The 21,794-nt window shown below is 37.6% G+C and overlaps 2 protein-coding genes and 1 long non-coding RNA gene across 3 annotated transcripts; 1 reads left to right on the top strand and 2 right to left on the bottom strand.

Moving 5' to 3' along the window:
• Nucleotides 1-1,208: 1,208 nt before the first annotated feature.
• LOC125253832 lies at nt 1,209-9,281 on the top strand. Its single transcript, XR_007181552.1, has 6 exons — nt 1,209-1,590; nt 1,727-1,928; nt 5,826-5,866; nt 5,955-6,279; nt 6,462-7,014; nt 7,179-9,281. It is a non-coding gene; the product is annotated as an uncharacterized LOC125253832 (long non-coding RNA).
• A 1,416-nt stretch (nt 9,282-10,697) lies between these two features.
• On the bottom strand, nt 10,698-18,084 carry LOC125262668 (leukotriene B4 receptor 1). The gene is made up of 4 exons (XM_048181487.1): nt 14,535-18,084; nt 13,839-14,039; nt 13,664-13,688; nt 10,698-12,433 (listed from the first exon to the last, which is right to left on the bottom strand). The coding sequence occupies exons 1-4, from the start codon at nt 15,204-15,206 to the stop codon at nt 12,174-12,176; spliced, it is 1,158 nt and encodes a 385-aa protein (XP_048037444.1). The 5' UTR covers nt 15,207-18,084; the 3' UTR covers nt 10,698-12,173.
• Nucleotides 18,085-18,389: 305 nt separating this feature from the next.
• On the bottom strand, nt 18,390-20,163 carry LOC125262856. Its single transcript, XM_048181705.1, has 5 exons — nt 19,571-20,163; nt 19,135-19,455; nt 18,911-19,057; nt 18,734-18,837; nt 18,390-18,575 (listed from the first exon to the last, which is right to left on the bottom strand). Exons 1-5 carry the CDS (start codon nt 19,617-19,619, stop codon nt 18,522-18,524), a joined length of 675 nt encoding a protein of 224 aa, XP_048037662.1. The 5' UTR covers nt 19,620-20,163; the 3' UTR covers nt 18,390-18,521.
• Between the last annotated feature and the right edge of the window lie 1,631 nt (nt 20,164-21,794).

The raw sequence follows: 21,794 nt of genomic DNA, 5'->3' as shown, positions 1-21,794 counted from the left end.
AGCAAGCAAGAACAATAGCGAAAAATGGCAGATAGAGCGATAATAATTGACATGATCCATGATATCATGATATTTTTAGTTATATTTGTAAATTGTCTTTCTAAATGTTTCGTTAGCATGTTGCTAATGTACTGTTAAATGTGGTTAAAGTTACCATCATTTCTTACTGTATTCACAGAGACAAGAGAGCCATCGCTATTTTCATTTTTAAACACTTGCAGTCTGTATAATTCATAAACACAACTTCATTCTTTATAAATCTCTCCAACAGTGTAGCATTAGCCGTTAGCCACGGAGCACAGCCTCAAACTCATTCATAAACAAATGTAAACATCCAAATATTATACTTACACGATTAGACATGCTGCATGACGAACACTTTATAAAGATCCATTCTGAGGGTTATATTAGCTGTGTAAACTTTGTTTATGCAGTGATAGAGTCGAGAGCTCGGGAGGGGGCGGAGAGAGCGAGCAATTAAAGGGGGTATTTAAAAAAATCTATGGGGTATTTTGATCTGCAACTTCACAGACACATTCAGGGGATACCTTAGACTTATATTACATCTTGTAAAAAATGTTCGATGGCACCTTTAAATGTTCACTGAAGACATTTGAAGTGGTCAATGTCTTGATAAAGTGCTTTAATGCTGCTTTCCAGACAGCTCGGAATTAGATTTTTTCCACCTGCTACTTGGAAATAACGACAATCACTCGAAGTCGAACGTTCCACCTCTGAACTCAGGGCAGATCAATCAGCCCCGACCTCAGCGAGACGCGTCATTTGATGTCACTTCCAAGATGGCGGCAAGTCCTGCTTCCAATGAGCATAGCGTAGAACTACCTAAATGTCAAATATAAAAATAAACTTTAAGATGAGGCATTAAGTTTAATGACACTTTAATTTTTGCTTTTCATCAGCTGTTCATTTGCAATAATTGACAAAAACATGAAATGGTCTCATAGCAACATCCTGTGGTTTACATGTGATTGACTGGAACTCACTTGAGGTCTGATGACATGTTTAAGACGAGATTGGAAGTGGGAATGTCCCAACTGAAATGTCTCATTTGAGACCTCAGTAAGTAATGGTCATAACAGGTCAAAACAAAACAAGCTTGCAAAAATGGCAAATCTTGAAAGCCAAACATGGAGGTGTGTTTTGAGGCATTGCACTGTGGCTCTTTGAGGATCCACGAGGGTTTTAATGTCCTCTAAGGGCCCTAGCCATATCTTAGCACCAGAATATCATAAACACATGGAGCCCTTCTCATGTGTGTTTATGACAAACATCCTGGTGCTCAGAGTTTCCACATCAAACACCACTCCTTAATAGTAAATGAAACACAGCAGAAAAAGACATCAGGTCACACCTCCGCAAACTACTGAAGAGAAATCAAACTGAATGATACACAACATACCTGCCCACTCAGCCGCTCATCTAGTCCGACAACAATCCTGAGTTTCTCCTCCCATCAGAGAATATCACTCTTGAGTCTCTCAGCTCAACAGTCTGTCAGGATGCAAACAAGAGACAAGAACTATGAAGCAGATCTTTCTGGTTTGAGCCCAGATATGAAAAAGAAAACAGGTAATTTCTTGTTGTAGAATAATGTCAACTGTTTGTTAATTAATTTTTGAAAACCATTTGAAAGGCAAATTCATTAAAAGTCCAGGCTGTATTTTCCAGTTGTTTTCAGTTCTCTCTCTTTCATTTTTCTCTGTAGCTCAGAATGAGGATGTGGCTGGAAACTCTGCGATCTTGTCCTGTTCTTACAGTGACAACAAACTACAAATTAAGACATGACATTGTATTAAAGACTCAAAGACAACAGGAATATATGAGACATCATTCAGAGAAATGTTTCACTTGAGGATCAGAATCCTGAAAACATAATTTTCCCATTGGAGTTTATGAAAGAAACTCATGTAAGTCTGAGTATATTTATTCATTTAATTTACAGCTGTCCATTTCACTTATTGGACCAAATGTCACACCAGACATAAGGACAACTATAACTAACTGCTGAAATGACCAGCTAATTTTTATTATTATGTATATAACTTGATTATATTTCAATGAATATTTTGTAATCTATATGAAGAGGAGAAATTAATGCTTTTTATTGATTAAAGTCCAGACATGACAGAGATCAGAAACATGTTCAATATTGATAAGAATGAAAATTCAGTAGAAGATCAAGAGTGAAAACTTGTGAAAAGCATGTAAAGGTCAATCTGGATGTATAATATATGGTTTGTGATCAGTTTACCTGGATACCGACGTCAATTACGTCTGATGTCATACAGTACGTCTGATGTCAACACATGGTGTATTGAGCGGAAGATATAGGCCTACATTGTGTTACTTGAAAAAGTAGTATTTAATTAATTACTTAGAATTACTTAATTTTAAAAACATATATTAACATCGGGCCACCATGATGAACGGGTACGTTTGATTAATTCTGAATGAAATGGCACTTTTTAGCAGTGACGGTTGACGGTTGTGCAGAGTTGTGCTCATCTGTGCCTGGCCTGCTGTGTTTTCGTTGTCATGCTTTCTTTAAACTGGAATAACAATTGGAAAACATTTAAGCATCATTAATACATTAAACATGCATCATTTTAAACCTGATTATCAGGTTTATCTGCATGGTTTATCTGCTCTAACTATTATTTTGATTTAGTCATTAGCAATTAGCATTAGCATTGCATTATCGTCTTTTGTGTCTCAGTGTATATGCAGTTAGTTTTAGTTGATAGTAGTTTGATCTTTAGGTGTATTTAAGTTTTGTATATATGTATTAACTTACTCAACTGATGAATTTTGACAATTTAATTTAATAATGATCCAAAAAATATATGTATGACAGGCTACATCTGAATTATGAATTCAATGATCAATGAATTCATAAGAGAATGATGAAGACACTTAATTGGTCTAGGATACGATGAATAATGAAGTTGTTTAAATCGAAACTAACAGAACTATAAAATTAGTAATAACTTCTATAATAAAATAGTAACAATGTTAGTGTCTGACTTAAAAATAATAATAGTGTCTGACTTAAAAGAATGAATAAGTTTTACCCAGAGGCATAGCAAAGAAAAGTGGGGAGGAGGACATTTTACACATATTTAGAAGATACTTTGATTAGTATCTTCTAAAGTTTTTTTTTCCTCTCATGTAATATCAGTGATGCACATTCTATTCTGCACACAATCTATTCTGAGCAGGGCTTGGTTCATTTTTATTATATACCTGCAACAGGTTCTAAAATGTGTCATATTTTGCATATTTTATTTATTTATATTAACAAATAAAATTACTTGATTTATACATAATTTAATACATTAAATCTTGATTAGTGATGTTATTTATAATAAATACTTTGGAATTTGCCATGCAGCAGGGCTTCAGCTGGGTCTTTAAGCACATGGCTACAGTTATTTCCCTCTTGGTGTCTGTGATGATGCAAAACAAATACCCTAAATGTAATTATTATCACTTAAAGGGGGAACATTTCAAATAAACAGTCCATCAAATTAATAGTGGTGGCAAATTTCACCCCAGGGTCCAGTTAATTTTCAAACTTGGTGTCTGAGTGGCATGATGGCGGGGCTCTTTTTTTCTTGTTGTTCTTCTTTTTCTGTGAGGGTTACGTTTAGGTAGTGGTATCAAGCTAACAGTGTTGGGCTCGTTACCCTAAGAAAAAAAAATTAATTTATTACTCATTACTCGTTACTCTTTTCAAAACTAATATTGTTACTTTACTTATTACTCCCTGCCAATAGTAATTCCTTACAGTACTCATTATATTACTCTTATACCTCACAAGCCATGTAATGCTAGAGTTAAGTAATGCCACAACTTACATTTGACAGCGTGTTCTTGTCAACTATTCTAAATATTAAGTATTATAAAATTAAATAATGGCAACATTTCCAGCTGCTGAATATAAGCAAATATAAGTCTTTCAAGCACAGACTGTTTACTCGGCGGCCATATTTGCAACATCTCTAGGCAGCTATAGAGTGCTGCAGGAGTGATGTCTTTACCTGGAAGACTAATTCGCCTCTGGTTCCCTCGAGATTTTCCTATGGATTTTTATAATGTGGTTTTCTGTAGTAATAATATCTTGACAATTCTGGACGTTTTGCTCTAAAATATAATACACACATTCCTATCAAAAAAGCAAATTTAGAAGCCGTTTTGTTTATTTTGAAAAAAAAAAAAAAGTAAGTTTCTAATAAGTCATTAGTTAAAAATGTTTGGGGTGTGAGTGTCTGCAGTTTACATTACAGAGCAAAACGTTCAAGTATCGTCAAGTTATGTTTTACCACAGACCTTATTTTGCTCATACATGTACAAAGCCATTATAAAAACCCATAGGAAAATATTGAGGGAACCACTGGCGAATTAGTCCTCTGGGTTTGACATCATAGCTGCAGCACTCTATTTCGGGCATTCAAGACCAAGTCCTATTAAATGGGGAAATCTTGAAATCTTAAAAACTGATTGCTACACCCACAGTTAAATTACCGATATTTCAAATCAGCTACAAACATCTGATATTAACTGCCCCATAAATATCGTAAATAGCCTTAAAACAGCTTATATTTCAGGCTGGTTTTAAGCTTGCATCTCAGAACACAGTTCTGGCACACTTCATGTGCACTTGCAGTCTTAAGGAATGACAATGGCCACTGTGTGTGTCCGTTAACTCCACGAGACCCAGGGTAAGGTCTTCCTTTGAGTCCAAGCCCTCGAACCCTAAAGTGTGGACTCAAAGGAAGACTGAGAGGTTTTAGGGTGTAATTTGGGACAGGGCCAAATTGATGCTTCTTTGAGTCGTTTCCTCGCTCCTCGCCTGTGATCCAGAAACCGATCAAAGTGAGCCATTACCAAAAGGCAATAGAAAATTAACCTGATAAAATTACAACAAAATAAAACAAACAAACAATGGAAGTCTACGAGATGTCCTCAAACAAACGTGTGTGTGTTAGAATAGTTGCTACGCCCCTGGCTTTATCCTCCATTAACAAACCGATATAAAAACTCTTAACATTCAACATTAAAAATAAACTGATCACAGACAGATCACGTTTGTCCACTGACAAACATTAGATTATTTAACCACAATGTCATCTAATCCTAGCCTGACTACATCAGACTTCCTACTTCCGCTCAATTTCATTTCGCTTCTGTACTCAGTCTGATACAGCGTCATAGCTTTGTGTTTGCCACCGGTCTGGAAACAGCCGGGCCAATCAACGAACAGAGGGCGGGCTGAGAGCCGCGACGTAGATGCTAAGCGCTGAGTTTTACATTGTAGGTTAGAGAAATCGAAAACCGAAACGACCGCGGAAATGGGAAACGAGACACGGGATGCAAACTTCGGGATGCATTAACTTCGCATAATCTGCAAAAGTCGTTTACAGCCATGTTCACTCCGGTATTTCGCTCACATCATCATGTGTTTACAACAGGTTTACAGTGGAAGTTCAATCATAGATTTGAGTTAGATGCATGATGTCTGTGCTTCGATGCGGCTGTACAGGCGGATAACATACGTCATAACTAAACGTATCTGATTGGCTTACGGGTAACCAATGATTTTAAACTTCAGACAAGCGTCCCCTAGCGAGAGAGAAAACACTTCTCTATTATGCCATTCCAGACTCTGTCTACGAAGCAAAGTGAAGTAGCAGAGTCTGGTATTACCAGGCTAATCTAATCCCGCCTGTGTGGGAATCAAACTTTGACCCTGCCATTACTAGTGTCATGATCTACTACAGGTATTTTTTATTCTGTTTCTGCAGATGGTGCTTCATCTGTGTGTTTACAGTACTGATAAATATAGGTGAGCATCTGAACAACACATTAAAAGTTAAAATCATGCCACATTAATAAATGCCAGACTGTGTGTTTACAGTGTTCTGTCATTTCAGTGTCTCTGCAGGTCACAGTAAAGGCTGTTATTGGTGGTTCAGTTTGTCCTGCCGTGTTCTTCCACTGAACATGATCATAAACTCCAAGACATTGATGTTCATTGGAGAAACAATAATGACAAAATTGTGTATAGTATAATTAAGGGTAAATATTCAGTAGAAGGGCAAGACCCACAGTACAAGAACAGAGCTGAAACTTTCCCATCAGAGTACGAGAGAGGAAACTTCCCCCTCAAACTCAACAATCTGACAAATGCTGATGCAGGACAGTTCAGCTGCTTCATCACACACTCCTCTCAACAGAAGACTGTACAACTAATCATTGGTACGTGAAACTGGTTGAATGTATGAGGATTTTAATTTAAAAAGTTTTTATACAGTCTGAATACAATAAGTGTTGGACCAACTAGTGACGCTCCATTCTGAACGCTGCTATAAATTATAAACTGATCTGTTGTCTTTTTCACTGTGCAGTAATGTAGTTTTTTCTTTACATTTTTGTTGCAGAATCACTAGCAGAAAAAGAAATCGAATCCACCAAACAAGAAAACGAAGGAGAAGATACAGGTGCAGACAGTGTGAAGACATCATCACATGCAATTTACAATGAACCAGCTGTATTATTGGTGCTGATAGTACCTATAGTGTGTTGTATTTGTATTTCATAGAAGCCTACTGTCATATATCTGTTTGTTCTTCCACCATGTTCTGTTTGTCACTTGTCCTCCTTTGTTTAGTTTTCCCGCCATTAGTTGTCATGGTTTCTGATTTGATTAGTGTCCTTGTTTCAGGCGTGTCTTGTTTATTATCTCATTAGTTCCCTCATTAGTTCTTGTATAAGTATTCCTTGGTTTTGTTCACTCTTTGTCCTGTCATTGTTGTATGTGTCTACCTGCCTTTTTGAAGTATTATTAAAAGTTCTATTTGAAACCTGCTTCTCCTGCCTTCTTCCTCGTATGGTCACATACTGTTACAGAATGAAAGGACCTAAACAAAACAACACCATCCTGGCTGAGGACCGCCTGTAGGGTTTGAAGCAGAATGGCCACTCATTGGAGAGGTATGTGGAGGAATTTCTTGAGCTCTCTAATCAGGTGAGCTTGGATGACGCCTCTCTCTGTATGTGTTTTTGGATGGGGCTGGAAAAGGATACTATTTGTTATATCGAACCTATGTGTTATTTCTCCCTAGTTGAGTCTATTAATCTAATTCTCTATTTAAAAGGCTCAAATTTTGAAGTTGATGAAGTTAAGTAAGTATCCTCCTCATCCAGCCCCATCGGAAACACACAAGGCCTCATCAACTACCCTCAAGCTGGTTCCCTCCACATACTCCTCCAATGGATCTGTCCATTTCTGTTTCCCCAAGTCCTCAGTCCAGCGATTAAAGATGGCCACCACTTCAGAGCCTCGACGCAAGATGGCTGCCACCCCACAGCTTCCTTGCAAGATGGCCGCTGCCACGCCTGAGCCCTCAGTCAAGATGGCCGCCGCTGAAAATGAGCCCTCGGATAAGAGGGCGGCCGCCGAAAAAGAGCCCTTAGCCAAAATGTCCGCCATGCCTAAGTCCTCTCCAGAGCTAATGGTGGACTTATGGCTTATCGACTTCTGGTCAGAGCCAAAGTCCGTCCCTAACCAGACTCCAGTGTCTTCTCCAGCCCTTGAATCTGCTCCAGTTTCTGCTTCAGCCCCTGACCAGAGTCTAGTGACCGCTCCAGTCCCCGAGTCAGCCATATACCCGTAGCCAGAGTGGCCGAGCCTGCTGGTACCACCTTGGAGGCATTCTTCCCCTCTGGCCCTCCATCCCATCCCCTGGACTTCCTCTGCTCCACCACCCTCTTGGACTAATGTTTAATGTCTTTTATTTTGTCTTTTTCATAATCATGGTTCCTGTCATGTTCCGTCATTACTAGTTCTCTGGGGCTAAGCCCCTTATCTTTTCTGACCCTAGCAACCCTCCTGGCCTCTTCCTGCAGAGTCTGGATTTCTCTTGCCTATCCCTACAACCCTTCCAATTCCAAGTGCAGCATATCCCTGGGAAGATGAATGTTATGGCAGACTATCTGTCTCATGTAACGTACGGTAGTCCTCCAGGAGAAGGAGGATGTGATGTGGAGGAGGAAATCCAGCCTTGGCTGAATGGCACTGGTTTACCCTGGTTTACTGGTTTACACATACATACACGCAGCTCATTCACATTTTACCCTCTGTTGCTGCTGTAGTGGTGGGTGCACACCCTAACTTACGGCACATGGACATTAATCACGGCATCTCAATTCCATCCCATTCTGTATATATAACACACATTATTTACACTTACATACATACATTGCACTTACATTGGACTATGTTGAAATGTAATGTAAGAGGTTTTAATGTGGATTGTTTAGTGATGTTGTCCTGGGTCAGAGGAGGCGGTGGCGAGCCACAGCACTGCCGAAGACAGCCTTTTATGTTTAAAGCTGCACTCTTCCAGTTTTGTGAGTTACCCTGGAAGGGGACTGTGTGAGGTCATGTGACTATTATAAAAGGAGCTCTTGCTCAAACGTAATTTGTTTCTTGGTAGGCTGGACAAGTAAGCGAACAACTGTAGTGCTATGATCCACAGAGTCAAACTCCTTTTTTGCTGGAGTATATGTGGAGGATACGTGTATATATTCATAAACAGTATCTATAGATTTTGTATTATTATTTTGGTGTTTTTGATTCTTTTTGCCTGTGGCAGTGTTTTGTTTATTTTTGTAAATATTGCATAATCTGTGGATTACCAAAAGCCCCACTGTTAATAAACATCATCTTGCACCAAAGTGCTTTTTTTTTTTTATTTGTAGAAATACAATTAATTTTGTAATTTACTGTTAACCTTTCTACTTCTCTACTATACTAAGGAGCCTCTCTTTTGTTTTTGTCTCACTGTTGTGTGGCACCCTCTATTGGATAAAGATCTGAACCAAATCTTTGAAATATTGTATACAGTGACCCTAAAAATATTTGGACACCCAAGCCACACTTTAAAATGTTATTAGGCTATATGACAAAATACTAAACCAAATGACTATTTATTTAAATAAATATAGCACAAACACACTGTGTAGGAGCCTATTTTTGCTTAGATTCAGCTTTTAAATATTTTTGTTTATATTGTTTTCATTTGTAAGCTTAATTTATTCATGTATACCATTTAGATAAATATTTTGTATTTTTACATATGTAACATGTTAAAATTGTGTACTGGCTCTTTAAGAATCACGACTGTGAGGTTGGGCGGTAGTGCGCTCTTTGGAATGCGCAAAGTTCTCTTTACAGCATCCATGACATTTATGATTTAAGATCATATTTTGCTTTTTTAATTTTATTTGTTTGATTGTAGGAATAAAGTTATTTAAAGGAAGATATTTGATCAGAAAACGGAGTTTGTGCATTGTTTTATTGTACACGGAGCAGGTGAAACCAAAACTGAAGCAAAAAGCGCAAATACACTGTAAATATAGCATAAACACACTGTAAGTGGCACTGTATATTTACTTAAGTGCACTTGTCCTTTGGTTTCACAGTAACCCCTGCTGAAAATCAGGCATTGCTGATCACCAGCATAAGGTAGGCAATGTTTTGCATGCTGGGACCAGCATGGGATACTAGTTGATGGTTTTCTGTTCCCCGACATGGGATGCTGGTTACTAGATTAAGATAAGTTAAGATATGTTTTGCATGCTGGAACCAGCTTGGAAAGCTGTTGTGCTGGTGGATCAGCATATGTTTTCTTTTGGAAGCTGGTATGATCCCAGCAAGACCACAACAGAGCTTGTGTACAGTGTGTTACATATCACATTTCTTAGTGTATGTAGTCATAGTTAAAAAAAGATCAAGACAATTATCCAATTAATGTTAATAAGTTATTTAATAAAGAAAACCAGATGATGCAGGTTACAAGTTACAAGAGCATTTAAGAGTGTTAAACGATCACGGTTCAGTTTTGACATGGTCCCAATCTATAGAGTAAAAGTAACACTGAAGCAGTGCAGCAGTTATAAAAGTGATTTACCATTAGTGATGACAACCATTATTGACAAGCAGAATCACTGAAGATAAGAGGAACAACAAGAACAGGAAAAAAAGAGAAGAGATGAGCAAACAGCACAATAACAACTGACTCACAGCCACACAGCCTTAAAGGTCCCGTTTTTCGTGTTTTTTTGAAGCTTTGATTGTGTTTATAGTGTGCAATATAACATGTGTTCATGTTTCGCGTGTAAAAAAAACACAGTATTTTTAATTAATAATTTACTTATCTGTATACCGCTGTTTCCACTGTCATAAAAACAGGCTGATGACTTCCTTGTTCTATGAAGTCCCTCCTTCAGAAATATGTAACGAGTTCTGATTGTGCCAGCGGTTCCTGTGTTGTGATTCGACAGCAGCTTAGCACACCGTGCCCGGAAAAGTCATGCCTCTTACCATAACGTGGAGATGCACGCGCACAGTGTTATTGTAAACATGTCTTTAATTTTACCCTATCAATTTGAGCCGGAATCAGACCCGGTGATTGGACTGCGGGATGAAAATAACAGCGTTTCGACGACATGGCGACAAACACACTCTACAAACGCAACTCTTGTGTATTCCTGTGGGCGGAGGTTAGTCAAAAAGGTTTTAGTGACGTCATTAAAGAAGGAAGTAGAGGGATGTAGTCCAAACTGGCCGTTCAATGTAGGCGACTTCTGTTAAGTAAAATATCTCGCTTGGCATTGAACTTTGAGCTTTAAAATTTTACAGATTTTATTTATACTCTAACAACAACATTACACACTAACTAAAGTTTGAAACATGGGATCACGAAGAACGGGACCTTTAAGGCCTGTATACAACGGGCCGAATATCACACACGTTTATCGCCAGCGTTTTTCGAGACATTTTTTGTGTTTGAGCGCCACCAAGTCGTGTTTTACTGTAACTTCAGCATCTCCAGGCACATGAACAAAAGCGCCACTCTCATTGGTCTGCCAGTTTTTAACGCGGCGCGTCAACCCCCCAAAAAAACGAACCTGAGGTTTTTTTAAAAAATGATGCTTTTACGCCTTGCGTTTTTCGCGTCGGTGTGCACACTCACATTGGCACCCTTTGTTTAGTCATGAGGCATTAAACGTCGGCAATAATCGCGCGCGATATTCGTCCCGGTGTGTACAGGCCTTTATATTTAATCAACTGCAAATAAAATCATTGCAACTCCAAAAACATCTGGCTTTATGTCTGTCCCCATTATGATAATTAGGGTTCCCTTCAGTTGGGCCTTACTTGGCTCTTGACTTTGATTGAATTAACTGTCTTTCAGCAATTGTTGAAAGTACTTGCTATCACTATTGTCTACAAAGTTTCATGTTCTTGACTGCACTGACACCTTTTACTATGTAATTTTTTTGGAATCAGTGACTAATAGCCGGATTTTGACACGTGAGTTCCCAATTGAGTATGAAAGTCTTTAAAAACAGCTAATTTAAATTTTGACCTTTCATTTTCAAGTTGCTATTAACTGTCGCATTGAAAGAGCACTTCTCATAACCCATGTTATTGAACAAACTGCTTATGATAATGCTTATTTGGCATTTTTCTTTGTTTTCATATGTCTAAATGTTTTAGTTTTGCAATGTACACAAGCTATTTTAACTGATTTGAACTGATTTGTGTGCAGATCCTTTGGAACTGGAGACAATTTTTACTTTGTTATTCAAAACTTCAAATGACATTGCTCAATAATATAATCATAACTATTTTTTTTCTCCAGTTCTACTTTCAAAAGAGGGAGCAAAAGAAATAAAATTATAATTATATATATATTATTGCATACAGACAACTGGTCTACTCACTCTTAACCCCGCAAGACTGTGCTGGCGAACCAGCTTCATCAGCTTCGGTTTGCTTGAGAACAGCTTTACTATACTGGTCCACCAGCTAAACCAGCTCTAAACCAGCACTAACCAGCATAAAACAGCCTGGACCAGCATGGAATTCATGCTGGTTTGTGCTGGATTTTTCAGCAGGGACAGCATCATTCAGTCTAACTTTCAGAAATACATAAAACACACTGCAAATGCCTTGATCCAAAAATAACCCAAACAAGACAACTTTGCAACTGAGAGCCCACTGCAGTCTGCAAGTTTATGCTGAGGTCCTTTTCCATTTCTCTACTTTATTGTAAAAACTAGCATTAGCGTTAATGGTGAAATCAGATTCCATCTTTGAGATGGTCGACCTCTTCTTTCTTCTCTTGCTCTTGATTGCTCTGACTCTGCCGGATCTTTCGTGTGGACTCAGTCCCTGAGCTCTCAAACAGCCGTGCCATGAAGGCTAGGCCCTCACGTTTAATGTAGGACTTTCCAGCAAAAGTGTAAAGAACAGGGTTTATAGAGCTGCTGATGAAGGTGAAAGTGGAGGTGAAGCCCCGGAAAGATAACCAGATTTGACTGAGTCTGTGAGGATGAGGATAAATTAGTTATTAAATTAGATAAACACAATTAAAGGATCCAGAATGACATTTCCAAACATTATGTGAATGTCGTTAGGTTCTGTTTACCCCTGGCGATTTTGTCGATCAGATCACAAGTGGATGATGCTAAATACAGGTGCAAAACGGGTCTAAAACTTTTTGAGCTTGTCCACTTTCGACCACTTCCAGAGGTAGTTGAAGATGCATTTGATTAGATTGCTTTTGTAGTGTAGTTACTCATGTGGTCAAATGTGTTCATCTCTCCATCTATACTGATCATCTACATCTACACTGTAAAAAATTACCGTGATTTTAACAGTAAAAGACTGTAAAAATGCTGCGGTGAAAAACTGTTAATTGGTTTACAGAAAGTTTCTGTACTATATACGGTGAATAACTGTAATAGATCTAACGGTACATTTAATGTAATTTTACGGTAAAATACCGTTAAATTCACAGTTTTTGAAAGTGAAAAATAACAATTCATTGTAAAATTTACAGTGAAAAACCGTAAATTGACATTCCCACAATTCCCTGCATGACACTTCACATTTGATATATTTTTGTTGAAATAACTCTGTTTCTTCTTAGTTTTCTCATTTTTTTCTAATCAGTTATGTACATTAGGGTTTTATGTTACATCTAATGTTGTTAAATTAATGTTTATTGCATTTTTAAAATTTCATGCATGTTACCATGATGGTGTTTAGTGTGTGTGTAAATGACACTGTGTGCTCCTTCTATATATTAGTGTTGTCCTCCTCAGCTTGTGGAAAAGCTGCTTGTGATGAACTTTGATTCATCATGTGACTCTTATCACCACTGTGTTTGGTGACTGTCAGTGTATTATAAAGATACAAAACAGATATTAGTACTTCATTAGGCTGGTAAATTAACATTATATCAGTTAATGAAATATGTTATTTTACCGTAAATTTTACTGGGATTTTTTTTTACAGTGTACTGAAATCCAATGTTAAATATACATATTTAAAATGTAAAATTCACATGTAACTCCGTAAGTATGTTTACGGTTTGATGTCATTTTTACAGTATTGTTCTGGTAACCACAGCTGCCGGTATTTTTCCGTAGAAACAACGGGATTTTTTTTACAGTGTACTCCCCTCGAAGAAATCAGGATAGAAGTGGTTGAAAGTGGACAAAAGACACTGATTAAAACACCAGGTGTATTAGTTTTAGTTACTCACCTGGCTTTTGCAGGGGGAATCTTCTGGGAGAAAAGCACCAGCCACCTGATCAGGAAAAACAATGAGATTGAAAATTGAGGAATTTAAATTTCTCTTAAGGAAATGTTGCTGATTCACTGGCCTTAATTTGATTTATTTAAAAAGTTTTTAAACTTTTTGAAGCCATGGACCTTTAAGGGGTTTTGTTATACACACCTCCACCATATTCATGATGTGGAAAGGCAGCCAGGTCAGGCCGAAGGAGATGACAATTACCAGGATGAGTTTCTCACTTCGGATGTGCCTACGAAACCGGGTCTTGCGAATTCTGCGTAGGACACACACGTAGCTGCCTATGATCAGTCCATATGGTATCAAGAAACCCAACAGGATTTCCAAACAGTGCTGGAGTATCACCTAAATCAGAGTGAGGTCATATGACAGCATGTGTAGAATCATTTAACATGATTTCCTTTAGATATAGAGTTTGTCTATTCATTCTCTAAAAGTCTTGTTTTTTATATTTATGAAAGTCATGTGTGTCTATTGTTGGAGCAGACGTTTACTGTGTCATTAGTATTGATTTTAGTCTTCTGAATAGGAAAAGATAGAATTTAGCCTTATGTTTACCTTTCTATAACACAGAAGCTAACAAGGTCCATTGCATCAGCAAGCTCAGTTGTTAGGCTACAAGTACAATTAATTTGAAACCATCCTAAATAAACACAACCGCTACTAAAAATCAGTAGTTACATGAAAAGTTACATGAAAGAACCGAGCTATTGTGTCACACAATTAAGTTTGTTGCGTTGCTACTTTAACAGTTACTCCCTCATGCTTGTACATGCATTTTAATTGTTGCTATTTACTATTTGTTTATATTTATTGAAAAATATTTATCAGGCAAACTTAACTTACATCCCGTGGCTGTGAATGTTTACAAGCACATACTACAAACTTTGGCTCTTGCTCACTCCTGAAAGTGGTCCAGAAAACCGAATTCGGTACTGACACACAGAGAGCGAGAATCCACAGTCCCACCAACACCCGAATGAGTGCCCTCCGGTCTCTCAGAACACCAGCATGTTTCCGCCACACGACAACCACCATCCTGTGCAGACTCATCAGCGTTATCAAAAATATTGAAGCGTACATGTTGGTACTGCAGAGGTACAACAGAATCTTGCACAGTGGCAAGGTAAAGATCCAGCTGTGTTTTACCAAATAAACAATGAAAAAGGGCAATAAAAACATCAGGAATCCATCCGCGCAGGCTAGGTTTAGAATCAGGAGGGTGGTGATGGAACGGTGGCGAGTTCGAGTCAGGATGCTCCAGATGATCAAGAGGTTTCCAGAGATGCCAATAGGTAAAAAAAGGCAGAGGATCAGAGCTCCTATGATCATTCCAGCACCAGTACTCACGGCTATATCAGTAACATTGTTTGTTACAGAGTTGGTGGTGTTGAATAGAAGGTGGATTGACATGGTATGGGATGTACTGCGAGAAGAGAGTGTTACCTTCTTAGAGAACAACTGTCGTCTGAGTAGCTCTCGACTCCAAGATGGCACCAGCAGCAACATCATTAGACACCCAACTATTTATTGTACATTAGAGCAGGTGTACATTGATAGCTTTCCAGATGAATTACCAAAACAAATTTCACCAAAGTGCATAATGGAGACTGCATAATGTGATCATTATCTGAACTTGTTTCCTGTTCGACTAGACGTGCCTGTCATAGCAAACAAATTCAGTGCCAGCCATCTGTCAAAGAACCACTGACATGTTACACAGAGAGAAAGAAGACAAGTGGGATTTTCTTTTTTTTTTTTTTACAACACACACTGTCAGAGATAATGTGGAAAAAATGTACTAATCTGCACTCTTTAAGCATTGATAAGGTACGAAGGTTATCTTTGGGGGTACTGCCTCAGTGAAAAGGATTGTCTCTGAGAGTCAAAATCTCTTCCAAAGGACAGTGCCTTTTTTACAGGATAGTGTCTTGGTAAAGGACTTGTCCCAAATTGTGTTCTAATGCAGGGGTGATGAACCCTGTTCCTGGAGACCTATTGTCCTGCAAAGTTTCACACCTGACAGTAATTTTCAAGTCATTCTAAAGAACCATGCTAGTTCAGGTGTGTTTTATTAGGGTTGAAGCTAAGCTTTGCAGGACAGTAGGTCTCCAGGAGCACCAGTATGAGGGTAGTAGTCCACGTAAATAAGACCCAGCATAAGTACACCATTCTAAAACCAAATATCACAATTGGGATACCCTTGTGGACTTCACCAAAACATACAGGCCATTACAAAACCATTTGGACAGGAGCATACTGGGATAATACAACCATGCAGGTGTCAGGGTGGGCACCTCCTATTGTCCTTCTTATCACCTACACCAGCAACAACCTTGGTTTTGCCAAGAATGTCTCCCACCCAGGTACTGATGAGACTCAACCCCGCTTAACTTCAGAGTGCAACTGGTTGTAAGTTATTAGTTTACATTTTGTTGGTAACAGAGGACTGGTGTGGAGAACAAGAAAAACAGTAACTTCAAGGAATTTTAGTTTAAGAATTACTTTAGAATTACAGTGTGTTGTCATACTTGTGTTCATGACTAAAGGTACAAAGGTACACTTTTGAGGAAATCATGTTATGATAATGAGAAATCACTAATCCTCTTTACAATAATTATTACATAATTACATAAACTAGAAGAAAAAAATAGCACTTCCTTTTATTCACAGAAGTCTTCCTCAAATTATAGAAAGTGAAATGCACGACCCAAATTTACATAATTTATAATAAATACTTTAATATTCCATTAAAAACATGAATGGCCAATTTTAATTTCATGGTGACTTTAAAATTCTATTACTATTTACTCACCGTCATGTCATTCCAAACTTTTATGCTGTTTTTGTTGTTGTTGTTGTTGTTGTCTTTTGTTTGCTTTTTTTTTTCAAAAAAGAAGACAATTTGAACTGTAATGTGAAGGTCAAATGAAAACGTTGTCTGGAAAAAGTGTAATGCCTTTTTTCTTCCAAGTATGCTTCCACTGGTTGTATTCACTCACAGTTTTACACATTTTTGGGGTCTCCACCAACGGTGACTTTCTGGTGACTGAACTTGGTAAGTGTTTCAGTGATATCAAGGTGTTATTGGCTTACATTTTCTTAACCTAGTCCAGCTTCACCTCTGTGGATTTAGAGAGTGGAGCTTAACCTAATTAGGTTCATGTGTAAGTTAGTAAGGTTAGAGTTAGGGTAGTTGGACCATTTAGCTCCACTAATTCGGTCCAGAGGCAGGGAGCTGGATGTCAAGCTCTACCCGTTGGCTATGGAGTGAGCAGCCTCTCCATTTCCAGTATACCCACTCTCAAGTCCAGTATACCCTTACAAAAATATAAGTATATTCAAGTGTGCTATATAAGTATACCTCTTTTGAACTAAAAAGAAAGAAAGTATACATTCAGTCTACTTTTTATGTGTGTGTGTTGGGGGGTGGGGAGGGGGTATACTTGGCTTGTAGTTGTGTTTAAATTTTTGTTTGTATTTTTGGTATACTCTTTTTCGTAAGGGTATGCAGATAAATCATACTTTAATGCTTGATGGCTCCGTCTAGACGACCATTCAGGGTGTTTCAATGCCTATGGCATGAGATGCTGGTATAGGTTCCAGCATCCTTCAGTGTACATATGATAAGTGGTTTAGAAAATGGATGGATGGATAGATGATGGCTCCTGTCTCCCCCTGGAGGCCAATGACAGTACTGCATTATAGTAGATGGAAAGAAGGCTTAAACTTTGAAAGTTTTTTTTTAGCTAAATGTTCAAATATATGTAACCTGTTTCATATGATTAGAGTTGCATGGATATAGCATTTTTACTTGGCTCTAACCATTCAAAATGGCCAAAGTCCATTGTGGTCAGAGTTCAGGTTGACTTCCTGTACATGGTGCGGCTTTGTTGTGTGAAGGACAGCAACATGAGCTTCCTTTCTATGAGTTTTTACATGTCATTAAGCATTTCACATGCTTTGTAAAACTGTAATAAATATCTTAACAGTTTATGTTGTGCAGAATGATGGACATTTCAGAGTGTTTGCTTGTTTGTGTAGGCCAGCATGTTATTTTTCTAAACACTTTGCTTTACTAAGCTGCAGTTGGTACAGTTCAAGTTGAATTTTATTGCATCTCCTTAAAGATAATAGACATTAAATCTGTACATGCAAAACTTTTGCTCTCCTTAGCAGAAGTGCGAGCAATGTGGTTTAGCTCAAATAAAGCATACAGCTAAGCTCAGTACTTAAACCAAGTTCCTCTGAGTTGGTCACTTGGAAAATGACTCATATGGTCTCATGTTTTTCTAGACAGGTGGTTTACCCTTGAGTTCATTCGCTTTAGACATATCGCCACCACACAATTTTTTTTAACCTCAAATGGAAAAATAATGGCAGTGCAGTGAGTGGGGTTTTAACAGTTTGATAGAATGATTATTGTTGCTTCTTCATGTAAATTATATATATATATATATGCTTTAACTTCATACTGTTAAAGGTTAAACCACCTGGCTTTGCGATTCACTGGTGATCAGGTGACCAATGTGGAAAACTTTACTGATTTTGTCAGAACTCTTTGAAGCCAACCACACTGCCTACATTTGATCTGCAAAGAAGAGTTTGGCTAGCCATCATCTAGTAGGTGGATGTTTTTTATTTTTTTTTACAAAAAAATAAAAGAAAAAAATAAAGAAATAAAGAAAATCATTTAAAAAGAAAATCTTTTTATTCATTATGTAAGTAAGCATATGCTATGAAATTTTATATTTAAAACAAAGCTGACCTGCTGAAATGAGGTCAGGCACAATGTTTTCTGTTTATGATTTGGGCTGTGGCAGAAAATCACCGGTTCTGTTCAAACTCTTCACACATCGAAGTAAAGACTACCTCAGTATACTGAAAGAGCAACAGGGCAACCAGTATTAGCATTTATAATGTATGTGTATGTGTATCTGTTTTAAGTTCCAAACAGTGATTTTAAAAAATCAGCAAATATGAAAAGAAATGAATAATTAATAAATGTACATGGAAAAAAAGAAAAAAAATTTTTTTACCATTGTCTCTGACTCTTGAAGTTGTTCCAAAGGAATAAAATGAGTCTGTTGTAAATCTACCTCTTGATGTTTTACATTTTTTCCAGAATAGCAACATACACTACCTACAAGAGAAGAGAGCTGTGGTTATATTTTACAAACATAATTAATTAAATTATATTAATGAAAGGAACTTACCAATGACAACAATGACCAGAACACCATGCAACAGACCAGATATGAGGATAATAATGTTCCATGGTCTCTGAATCTGCTTAGTATAATTCACTGCGGTATGATTCTGCTCAAAAGTGTTGTTCCGGCACTTAGTTAATGGAGTTTGTTCTGTTCAAAATAACCATACATTTAAATAACTAAAGCAATGAACATCCATCTGGCATGATCAGTAAATGCTCACTCACCAATGATGTGAAGTCTTGTTCCGTTGCTGAATTTTGGAGGTGCCTCAGTGGTCATGCAGTAATAAATGCCTAACTCATCAAGAGTGACATTTTTAATGAATAGACAATGTTTTGGTTGCACTGAATATTTGGTTCTGAATTCTACATCATAGTAAAAAGGAGTTGGTGAAGTTGAAAATATCCGCAATATCATAACTGGACGATTTGGTGGCTTCAGTACCATCCAATAAATCTCTTTTTCATCAAGATCACAGTTTATGGTTACATTTTCTCCCAAATTTGTAAGTTCTGTTTCTACAGCTTGACACCATACTAGTAGACCTGTGATAAAAATAAATAAATCAAACATGCATAAAGCAGTAAAAAAAAAAAAAAAAGGAATCTTAGGAAACATTGTACAATAAATCTATCAAGATATTCAATAAATTACACTTACAGAATAGATGTCGTATGATCTTTGTGTTGTTTCCACAACTAAAATGCATTCCCGTTATTAAATCTGGTTGCTTTCAAAAAGGCTTTTAAGATGAAAATGTATTTTGGAGATTTGAAACCAAGAGAGGGCGATTGTAAACCAGCCAATGAGCAGAAGTCCCATTCACAGGTCACATGCAACACACTTGTTTTAACGCCTCATGTGAGAACATCATTATTACATCTATAAGTGACATCAGTTACAGTACAAAAACTACAGTCAAATATTACCTAAATTGACCTAAAAGATTGACCTAAACATTAATATTTGTTTGCAAAAACAAGGGCTGACCACTGACTCAAGACCTATAAATGTATTTAAAAAGTCATTTCCCCCAATGAATATCTAAATGAAATGAAATTGAATTTGATACATTCTGATTTTGATTTACATTCATCTTGAAAATTACATGAATCACAAAACTTCATATTTGTGATGTATACCACTCAGTAGACTGCTGTAGAAAAATCAATGGCCATTAAGCCTTATAATGTGCCATTTCCATTTTATTTTTCCACAGGAACTGAGCCTTGCGCACTTCTCTCTCTCTCTCTTCAATGAAACTTGCCCTACCCACACACAGCAGAAGAAGTTGTTCACCAAATACCATGTTTGGGATGTGCAATTTGAGCATAAACACTTTGCACTAGTGCTCGAGGAGTTTTGTAGACGACAGTAATGGATGCTTTCAAAGCACACTTCGTTCGAAGCCTTTGCAAATCATGTATTTTGAACGCATACTAGTGCGTAGGTGTACACATTGGTGTGTAGACATTAACACAGTAAAATCCATTGTTGTTGGAGAAGTAAGACTTTTTTAAACTTTGAATTAAACGAGCCACAATGATTTGCAAATGATTCATGAAGCTCTTAAACTCTGTGCGCTGAGCACATCTGCTGGTTAAAGCTGTGTAAAAGCAACGAAACAGCGAAGCGTATGTTCAATGACATTTACTACCAAACAAGTTTTTTAATATGCGACCCCCACCTGTGAAAACTTAGCTATAGTCATTTTTTTTTTGTGATTCACTGTTTTCTACATAAAATCATCCTACAAATGTAAATAATATTCTGTAAAAATATAACATGTATATCTTTAATGCTGACTGAGTAAGACCATGTCAAAGATTTGCTGAATTTCAGGCTCAGAAAATCATGTTTTTGAGAAATTCCAAAGTAAAAACAAGCTTATTTTTTAAAACTGCAACTCATTTGAACCATAATTATCCTGACTATGTGCCATATAGCCTACCACATTAACGCTGAGATTCTCCCATGCATTTTCTGTGATATATGACACATTTATGGGAAAATTCTTAAAATGTTGGATTTTTGAAACTATTATGATGTGCATGTCCAAAAAGCTGAAACATTGAAATGAATGGGGGTACCACAAGAGCTTGATTTACTGAGTCAGTTCACTGTAATGATTTGTATTACTTTATAAGTAAAATGAAATATCAGCAGAAAATGTCAATAATATATAAATGAATTAATATATAAAACATCAGTAGAAAATAGAACATCATCTCTTTCTGTGCTATTGTGTAATATTTGGAGTAAATCCAAATGTTAAAAAAAGTCCTACCAAGTTAACAGCCCAGTCAACAATTTGATCTCACAGTGATCTCACTATGAGCTCCCAGGATACTCATGGTCACAATGAGGTCGCAGTGAGCTAAAAGTGTAACCTTAGAGCGCACTTATTATGTTTTCATACTATGGTCAATGTGAGGTCACAGCATGCTCACTGTGTACTTATACTGTGGTCAAAGTAACGTCACAGCACACTCAGGTCAATGTGAGGTCACAGCGCACTCACTGTGTGCTCATACTGTGGTCAATGTGAGGTCACAGTGCACTCAGGTCAATGTGAGGTCACAGCGCACTACTCACTGTACTCACTGTGCTCATACTGTGGTCAATGTGAGGTCACAGTGCACTCAGGTCAATGTGAGGTCACAGCGTACTCACTGTGTGCTCATGCTGTGGTCAATGTGAGGTCACAGCGTACTCACTGTGTGCTCATGCTGTGGTCACTGTGGTCAATGTGAGGTCACAGTGTACTCACTGTGTGCTCATGCTGTGGTCAATGTGAGGTCACAGCGTACTCACTGTGTGCTCATGCTGTGGTCAATGTGAGGTCACAGCGTACTCACTGTGTGCTCATACTGTGGTCAATGTG

Source organism: Megalobrama amblycephala, linkage group LG2 (genome assembly GCF_018812025.1).
Source record: "Megalobrama amblycephala isolate DHTTF-2021 linkage group LG2, ASM1881202v1, whole genome shotgun sequence".
Taxonomy (NCBI): domain Eukaryota; kingdom Metazoa; phylum Chordata; class Actinopteri; order Cypriniformes; family Xenocyprididae; genus Megalobrama; species Megalobrama amblycephala.
This window is presented reverse-complemented; position numbering and strand designations above follow the sequence as displayed.

Coding starts and splice junctions, on each gene's coding strand:
- LOC125262668 (XM_048181487.1), bottom strand. CDS start 15,206: ATGATGTTGCTGCTGGTGCCATCTTGGAGTCGAGAGCTACTCAGACGA. Junction 14,040..14,534: donor CACAGCCACGGGATGTAAGT/TAAGTTTGCCTG, acceptor ACTCTGATTTAG/GTGATACTCCAGCACTGTTT. Junction 12,434..13,663: donor TGGTGCTTTTCTCCCAGAAG/ATTCCCCCTGCA, acceptor AATAACTAATTT/ATCCTCATCCTCACAGACTC.
- LOC125262856 (XM_048181705.1), bottom strand. CDS start 19,619: ATGCATTTTAGTTGTGGAAACAACACAAAGATCATACGACATCTATTC. Junction 18,838..18,910: donor TCTGGTCATTGTTGTCATTG/GTAAGTTCCTTT, acceptor CTTCTCTTGTAG/GTAGTGTATGTTGCTATTCT. Junction 18,576..18,733: donor TTCAAGAGTCAGAGACAATG/GTAAAAAAATTT, acceptor TTGCTCTTTCAG/TATACTGAGGTAGTCTTTAC.